General features: G+C 40.1%; 1 protein-coding gene across 1 annotated transcript; it reads left to right on the top strand.

Annotated features, from left to right (window-relative positions):
- The first annotated feature begins 2,475 nt into the window (after positions 1-2,475).
- LOC127755046 (cytosolic sulfotransferase 5-like) lies at positions 2,476-3,843 on the top strand. Its single transcript, XM_052280678.1, has one exon. It carries the CDS (start codon positions 2,504-2,506, stop codon positions 3,512-3,514), a length of 1,011 nt encoding a protein of 336 aa, XP_052136638.1. The 5' UTR covers positions 2,476-2,503; the 3' UTR covers positions 3,515-3,843.
- The last annotated feature ends 5,587 nt before the right edge of the window (positions 3,844-9,430 follow it).

Below are 9,430 nucleotides of genomic sequence, written 5' to 3'. Positions count from 1 at the left end.
TTAACCATGGAAATATATATATTTTTCTCGCTCTTATCTAAATTGCTAAATATTTTATTTGCATATCAATACCAATTTTTAGCTATAAAAGGATCAAATTTCTCTCTTTTTCCTCTCCTAAGTAAATGTTGGAATTAAAAGTTAAGCCAATCTATGTCTTTTTTTCCTCCCCTATTATTTATAAAAACATCATATTTATACTAGTAAGGGATGAGTGCACACATTCAACAAGGATGCCCTATACAAATGTGATCCAAATTGTGCTCTAAGTTACAAAAACGAAGATAGCTAGAAAACCATGGCTACATAGATCCTTCACATCGAACCATAGCTAGAAAACTACATAACCAAGGTAGCAAAGTATAGATGTAATTTTGGACACCAAAAGCCACCAAAAGTTTCAAGTTCAAAACATTACTAGTATATTTTGCTTATTTTAGAATAGAGAATGTTCAAGCGAAATGAACAGCTATCGGGGAAAGAAGAAGAATTTATGGGTCTATTTTAGTAGGTGATCAGCTTAAGACGCCGCATGCGGTATCTGATCTTCGTAGGCGGTCGGTTTAAGGTGACACCTATCGTAATGTATCTTCATAGGCGGCACCTTAAGTAGGCCACCTATGGTAATTTATCTTTAGAGGTGTCTCCTTAAACATATCTTCGCTGTTAGCCTGCTATAGGATCTCCCGTCCACAATTACATAGACATGCGTTTGCTGCTGAAAATATGGCCTGCCTTAGAAAAATAGATCTCGCGGTCAAAAATTATTTTTCTATTAGAGGTTATAACTTTAGGAGATCCAAACACGTATAAAAATCTCAGTGTATGAAAGTCATGTCATCACGTATATACAATATGCAAGCAGGATCCTACGTATAAAAATTTCCAGTGTTCAGGCTATGATTCAATGTCATGTGTGTATCGGGTTGTGTCAGGTGAATGGGACATTTCGATGTCGGCCTAAATGTTTAGGCTAGCAAGATATCTGGGAGTTGATCATGATTTTGGTACATTGTGATGTTGGACAGGGATGTGGTGATAAATTTAATACAGCTATTTCTTAAGACAATTATTGGAGACAATATATCTTTATGTTAAAAAAAATGGTAGGATGCATGGCAGCCTAGCTAGATGATTAATAGTGAAGGGGTCCAGCACCACAATAATGCGTCTCTACATATTTATGCAAAAATATGTACACTACTAAGGGATTAGTGCACACCATTTAACAAGGATTACCTAAACAAATATTATCCAAATTGTGCTCTAAGTAGCAAAAATGAAAATTTTTTATATGTGTACATACATATGTAACATATTTTTTTACGGTAAATACATATGTAGCATACATAGATCCATCAAATCCAAAGCATAAAAATGCTAGAAAACTACAAAAGCAGGGTAGGAAAGTATGGATATGATCTTTGACGTCAAAAGACACTACATATTCGAGTTCAAAACGTTCCTCCTATATATTGCTTATTTTATAAGAGAGAAAGCTCAAGCTAAATGAGCAGCTCTCGAGGAAAGAAAAAGGCATCATAGATCCTTTTTAGCATGCAGCCAGCCACCATAAGCCGCCGCCTACAGTAACTGATCTTCAAAGATGACTGGTTTAAGGTGATGCCTGTGGTAATGTATCTTAGCAGGGAGCACCTCAATTAATCCACCTACAGTAATTTATCTTTAGAGGCGAAACTTCAAATGTATCTTCCCAGGTGGCCCTTGTCCACAACTACGTGACGGGCGTTTGCGGCCGAAAATTTGACCTGTCATGCTGAGTAAAATAGCTCACCTAGTCGAAAATCATTTTTCTATCAGTGGTTGTTACTCCTCGGAGATCCAAACATGCATAAAAGTCTGTGTCTGAAAGTCATGTCATCACGTATATATCACGTATACATATATATATGACATGCAAGCAGAACACGGGGTATACAATTTAGTGTTGTGATCAAACATATACGAGGCACTAGCTAGTTAGATCATAAGGACAACAGAATGTTTGCCCCTACTAGAATATATGATCTCGCCTCATCTTTTATTTGCACCATGATACTGCCGGTATAGAGCATGATCTATTTTTGAAAAACCATGTATTCCTGTCTTTCTGAACATCCCAACTGATCAACATGATCGCCAATGTTAAGTCCTTCTGACATTCTATCTCAGCTAATTGAGTCATCACTGTCCACCATTTGAAAAACATAGTGTGTGTATGCTAATTACCTGTTTCAGGCGTTGTTAGACTATACAATTGTTTTTCCATACTATATATATACACTACGGTTGACAAAGACATCCCAACAACTAAAGATAAATGACAATGTTTTTTTCCACAATCATTACTCTCTGTATATGACATCCCAACAATTGAAGATAAATGACAAACCAATAAACCATTTGTTTTTTTCCACCAATCATTACTCTCTGTATATATATAGCCTTAGTCCGTATGGAGCACTTGATAAGCTTGTATGCTAAATCTCCTTCCTCTTCCAACATGACTCTTGCCAACATTCCTGAGATAATGGAATCTCTTCCCGTAGAGACGAGGTTCACAGAGTTTCCCTTGCGACAATATGGTGGATTTTGGTTATTGGAGGTCATGCTCAATGGCGTTGCTGCAGCTGAAACTAGCTTTCAACCGAGACCATCCGACATCCTCCTTTCAAGCTTTCCTAAGTGTGGTACCACCTGGCTCAAAGCCCTCGCCTTTGCAACCCTGAACCGTTCGACTTACCCACCATCGGATGAACATCACCCGCTCCTCGAACACAACCCCCATGACCTTGTTGGGTTTCTTGAGATTTACCCCAAGCTCGAGTTGTACGAGTCACTCCCATCTCCACGGCTGCTCTCAACCCACCTGCCATATTCGATGCTGCCTCATCGCATCAGGGAACAAGAAACGGGGTGTCGGCTAGTCTACATCTACCGGGACCCAAAGGATGCCATGGTCTCCATGTGGCACCAGAACAAGAAGGAGAAGAAGAATAGGTTGACGTTCGAGGAGATGTTCGACATGTTCTGTGAAGGACGGTGTGTTGTCGGCCCGCAGTGGTGCCATGCCGGTGAGTACTGGGATGAGAGCCAGGCGAGACCTGAGAAGGTGCTTTTCCTCATGTATGAGGATCTTCTGCGAGATACTGTGGGCAACCTAAGGACGCTGGCGGAGTTCATGGGCTGTGGATTCTCTCGCCAGGAAGAAGATGACGGTATCGTGCAACAAATTGTAGAACTGTGCAGCTTGAACAACCTGAAGAACTTGAACGTGAACAAGAGTGGAACTACCCTTCTAGGGATCTCCAAAGATGGCTTCTTCAGGAAGGGAGGAACTGGTGACTGGAGCAATCACATGTCACCAGAGATGGCAGCGAGGCTGGACAAGATCGTTAAGGAGAGGCTGGAGGGTTCTGGACATCCAATTATTTCCAGGATCAATGCGAAAGCAACAACTTCGATCGGTTCATCCAACCATGGTGCTTCTGAAGCCAAATACATTAAGGAGTAACAACTCGGCTGGCTAATTACCGTGGCTCATGGTGCTGTGGATTCTGTGAAGACAAGGATCTGATTGCTTTTTCATTATCATTTCAGTCCTTTGTATTCCTTGTGTTTCAAGTGTAATATGCCCTTCTTTTGGGAGCTTCTTTGCAAAATCAACTGTACCCTCAGTTGCTACTTGCTAAGTTGCTATCGAATAAATGTACTGCTGAGGCTGTTGCCTCAGTTTATGCTTCAAAAAAAAAAAAGAAGTGGAGGTGACCGGATGAGTCAACCGGTTACTGTACTTGTGTTTTATAGTACTCTCTCCGTTTCACAATGTAAGACTTTTTAGCATTTTTTATATTTATATAGATGCTAATGAATCTATACATACATATAGTCTAGATTCATTAGCATCTATATAAATGTGAGTAATGCTAGAAAATCTTATATTATAAAATGGTGGAAGTATGTAATAAGTGTCGGACTATAGCTATTTATGTAAGAATAAATTAAAATACCTCAAATAAAAAAACAATTATCTCAATGTTGCTTTGTTAGAATGGTTTGTACTGTTGAAAGGAGACTATGAGAATTCGAATCTTTTACGAAGTGTACAAGAACAGTGACTACGTAAAAATTTCACGTTTTGAGTAACCTGTTCCATCAAATTTAAAAACTGTTTAATCAGCCTTCCGAGCTAAAGAACTGGGGGAATATGTGGAAAATTGCTATGGGCCTATGTGCAATATATATCCCTATATACATGATGATTGATAGGCAATCCACAAAGCCTATCAATCATCAGTGCAAATATATCATGGTTTAAATCAATAGTTTTTCATTTTAAAATATATCATGGTATTAATTGTTAGACACGACGTGACCATTTGTCAATTTAAAAAAATTAGTGCAAACTTGTGCTTAACCCATCTTCAATGATAAAACAAGTCCAAACAAAATAACTGACACTTATATTGTTTTCTTAAAAGAAACAAATGGTTAACGTCGTTAAACTTCATTAATTACTTTAAAAGCGTAGTCGTTCTTCTTCACTACCTTTCCACTATACGCAGGAGGTGCGTGACTACAACAAAACAACCCAACGGAGACATCTTATTTGTAGGATAGAGACGTTTTATCTCGTCTCCCACAGATAACTGAGACGCTTTTATAAATCGTCGTAGGAACGTCTCCGTTTGCACCGTCTCAAAATTATGGAAACACTTTTTAAAGCGCACCTATATTATTTAAGACGTTGCTAGAGACATGTAAATTGCATCTCTACAAAATATAGAGACGCTTTTATAGAAGCATTAATATAGGCACGCACATCTTAATATAGAAGCATTAATATTTGCAGGTTGCAAAGTTCATGCACTAACCAAGTCATTAACGTGAACAATCTTGAAGGTAAATAGATAGTTTTTTTTATATTGCAACTCTGCAAACATGCGTCCTATAGCAGATACTCTTCTTTTTTAATCTGAGACTGAATATTAAATATTTATTTTTTTTGTCTAAATAATTATAATATTATTATAATGGTATTTGATGATGACGATTAGGAACAGTGTGTTTTTTTTCTTCTTTCTCTATATAAATAATTATATATTATCTAATAACGATGACACGGATATAATAAAAACGTCTCAAAACTCATTTCTACACATGAGACGTTCCAAAACGTCTCAATATTCCTCTCTAAACGATTTAGTTTTGTGCTAACCTGTAAAGCGTCTTAAACTATGTCCTCAACTAATAAAGCGTCTCAAATATCGTCCCTATTTTAATTTTTCTTATAAAAAAGAGACGACTTATAAAAAAATGACTTAAGTGAAACGTCTTAAAATAATAAGTTTTGTTGTAGCGCGCGTGCTCTGCTTCTTCTTGTATACGTAACCACTATAGGATCCAGTAATTTATTCTTAATCCGTTCATCAAGTCAATCTCCTACGTAGGCTGCTATGTTGCAAAGCAAAAGCATATACTAGTATATTTTAAAAAGCGATTTCATGGACAGACGATTTGGCATGCATTATATAACTAATCTGAGTACAGCCAGGCCAGTGTTTGTCACATGGCTGATGGCTCAGATATACTTTTATGTCATGGACGTTGTTGGTTTGAGCAAGTCGGATGATTAATTTGATCGATCCGACGGCAGTATGCATATGATGATGTGATAAGCCAACTACCACAGAGAATTATCAGTGAAGAGTTTTTCACGAGCGAGGACTTATTCGAGAAAAGAGGGACCCTATATCATACCATTACCCACCAGTTATCATCGCCATCTCTAGCTCTCTCACACGTTCGACCACAGTCTCGTCACCACCATCTCCCTTACACGCACCATTTTCTTCATGATCACCACCATCTCACATCTTTATCTATTATAAAAATTAAAGATATTTTTGCCTATTTTTCATACGTCATCTCAGTCCGATTCCCTCCCCGTATGCGCCCGATTACTCCCAGATCACCCGTATAAAAAACATGCAAGGATTACGTATTTTCTTTCTTAAAGCTTTTCATCCGTCATCGATCTCTTGCGTAATCAAATTCGCTAATTGGCTTTCAATAGAGCCTTCGCCCGCCGCTTGTGCCATCATGCACAGCATAAGGCAGTCCAAATAGATCATGTATTTCATAATGTAACACAGCCTAATCTCTGTCCCCACGGAATGCCCCAGATCTTTCCTCAGACCAACTTTGTCACGTATTAATCCATCCACAGCCAGCATAAGCCGCCGCCTACGATAACTGATCTTCATAGGTGGCCGGTTTAAGATGGGACTAGACAAAAACTCGTGACTTGTTAGCTCGCTCGGCTCGTGTCTAACTCGACTTGACTCGGCTCGGCTCGCCGAGCCAGAGTTTTAGCTCGTTAGCTATAACGAGCCAGATGGAGGTGGCTCGCGAGCCGCTCACGAGCCATGAAAACATCAGACCGACCAGCCCCGGATGACACCTATCCAACCCATGTAAGCCCAACTAGGCCACGGTAGTACAGTGCACATCCTATATTCAGTTAATAAAGGAGACAGTTGCGGCTCGGCAACAGAAAAAAGAAGAGAAAAAAGAAAAAAGAAAAGGAGAGAAGAAACGGTGAGACTCCCTCGATCCCTTCTCTGAAGTTGCCATTCGCCGCCCTCTGCCCCTGCCGCTCGCGCTATCCGCTGTCTGCCGTCGCTCCCTGCTGTTCCCCACTGTCGGAGCAAAGGAGATCCGGTGGCCATCAACCTGAGGCTGCCGGATCTGGCGCCGTTTACCTCATGGCTAACCACTGGATTTGGTGTTCCATCCGTGACAAAGGGACGGTGGTGGCCATGAGGAGAATTTGTTGGCCAACGAGGAGGGAGACGCTGGCTGGCGGTGATGTAGGCGGCAACACCGTGGCGCGGTAGGAGGTGATGCCAGCTCGTTATCCTAAGCCGGCTCGGTATCCACCCTAGTTTAAGGTGATGCCCGGCTGTAATGCATCTTCGTTGGGAGCACCTTAATTAAGCCACCTGTGGTAATTTTATATCAGAGACGAAACCTCAAATGTTTCTTCGCATGGTGGCCTGCTATCGAATCCCTTGTCCACAAATTACGTAGACGGGCGTTTGCGCCGAAAATTTGGCCTGCCTTACTTAATAAAATAGCTCGCGTAGTCGAAACTCGTGTAACAGACTCAAATTTTCAGGGAAAATTTTTTGCAAAATATTTTAGTTGCACTCTTCTCGATTCTTCTGTTGAAGTGATTTTGCCTTCTCTTAATTTCTTTTAACTTGGATTTAAACTTTATTTGCAAAGTTAATCGCTCTCTTTTAAATTGTACAAAACCTCTCTATTTATTTTCTTTAATCTCTAACTTTAGCTCTAGATTATATTTCCTTTGACTCCTTTACCGAACATCTCCAACATCCACAAATACCCTTTTCATTCCCGCTCAACCATCTCTAGAGCTGCTCAACCATCTCTAGAGCACATGAAATATCAATCTCTCTAGAGTTAATACCTTTTTCATTTAAAGCTTACCATACTACCAGCAAAACCAGTTTTATTTTCCACCAAATATTTCCCCTTTGATCTCTACCCAAACACATGAAATACTAATTCTTAATTTCCCCATAACCAAAACCTTCCCTTTGGATCTCCACCTAAATATTCCCATAGTCCATGAGATATCCTTTTCAATATCCCTCTAAGTCAATATACCTATCCTTCAGAAGTTTACCAATCTACCACTAATTCCGTTCCTATAAAAATCCCCATCCACATATATTTCTGAATCCAGTTCTATACTCCCACAAGTATTTCCCCTTTGAAATCTCGTTCATCTAAATTATCCATTCAAGATTTCAAAGACTACCATTTAACTTGGGCCAATAATTCCCTGATTGACCCGACTCTTTGTTATATCCCATTAACCATTTTTATCTTTGGGGCTAAACCAATATAACTCCCTTTCCGTTGGAATTTAATTTGGATCAACCCCTATCTAAACCTACCCTCTAAAACCTTTGTCTTCTTTTAATCGATCCAAAATATTATGTGTTCAAGTTCCTATTTTAATCAAGCCACCAATTTGATTCCTACGGCTTGATTTCCTCCTCGGCATAAGAACTATACTATCACAAATAATTGAGTGATTGCTCTTGTGCTAAGAAACTTATTTCCAATCCCTTCTATTCAAAATCCAACTTCCTTTAGCCACAAATATTCCACCAAGAATCCATACCACATATAATGGAGGTTAAAATCCTATTTATTTTACCTCCATCCATTTTACCACCATCCCAAAAATTTATCCAAAGTTAGAAATTAAATTATTTCCTTTCCTTCCCGTTTGATTTTTTTAAAATATTAAAGAAAATCTTTGTGACAAGTATTGTATTTGGTTCTTATTGAATTCTATTGGAGCATGTTGATCCATATTGAATTCTTTTAAAATTGGAGCATCTTTATTTTTATCCTTTTTAAAATTTATATCTCAAAAATAATATCTTTGATATTATTTTAAAAATATTTTAAACTCCTTTTTGCTTTAAAAACTTTATATTTAAATTCTTTTTATAAAGTTCAAAAGATACCAAACATTCCTCTTTTAAATTTTATCTCCATTAAAATCTATTTCAAACCTTCCATTCAAAAATTCCCCTAGTTTTCAATTCCTTTGAATCCTATTCAAATTTCTTGTCCAAAGTTAAAAAGTCCACCAACCTCTTCCTTTAGATCAATTTCCTTTGAATTCTATTTGAATTCCTTGTCCAAATTTAAAAAATCCACAACAATCTATCCTTTAGTTTTCATTTCCTTTGAATTCTATTCCAAATTCTTCCACACAAAATTCTCATGTTTCCTATTCCTTTGGACCAAAAATCCTTCATTAGGCCGATTCCTTCTTTCCTTTCTTTTTCCTCCTTTTCCTTCCACCTCTACTCTATCTTGGGCTGCGCCCGGCCCAGCCGAGCCGAAGCCTAGTCGAGCCGCCTAATTCTCCTCCTCTGTGGGCGCACCACTGCCCACGGCATTGTGCCGCCGCCGCCACCATGGGCATCGCCGCCTCGCCCAATCCGACGCGCCGCCGCCCAGCTGCGCCGCCCGTGCCACCCGCTGCCGCCACGCAAACACCGCGCCGCCACCGCTGCAAACCGGGGGCACCCCGTGCCGCCCCCTAAGCCTAAGCCGCCGCCGCCATAGCCAATCCGCGGCCGCCGCTGCTCCGCCGCCATCACTCACCGATTCACTGCTGCCGCCCGCTGTTCCCGTCGCCGCCACTCGACGCCGCGCCACGACCTCGGCTGCGTGTCGCCACAGCCATCGCCCACCGCTTTCACCGTCCAATTGGGAGCCGACTCCCATCTCGCCGGCTCTCACCAAACCAAGCCGACACAGCGCCGTGCCGTGTGTACCAAAATTGAACACTTGATTTTGCAAGTACCACAGGATC

The sequence above is a fragment of the Oryza glaberrima genome, chromosome 11 (assembly GCF_000147395.1).
Source record: "Oryza glaberrima chromosome 11, OglaRS2, whole genome shotgun sequence".
Classification (NCBI taxonomy): Eukaryota; Viridiplantae; Streptophyta; class Magnoliopsida; order Poales; family Poaceae; genus Oryza; species Oryza glaberrima.
This window is presented reverse-complemented; position numbering and strand designations above follow the sequence as displayed.

Coding starts and splice junctions, on each gene's coding strand:
- LOC127755046 (XM_052280678.1), top strand. CDS start 2,504: ATGACTCTTGCCAACATTCCTGAGATAATGGAATCTCTTCCCGTAGAG.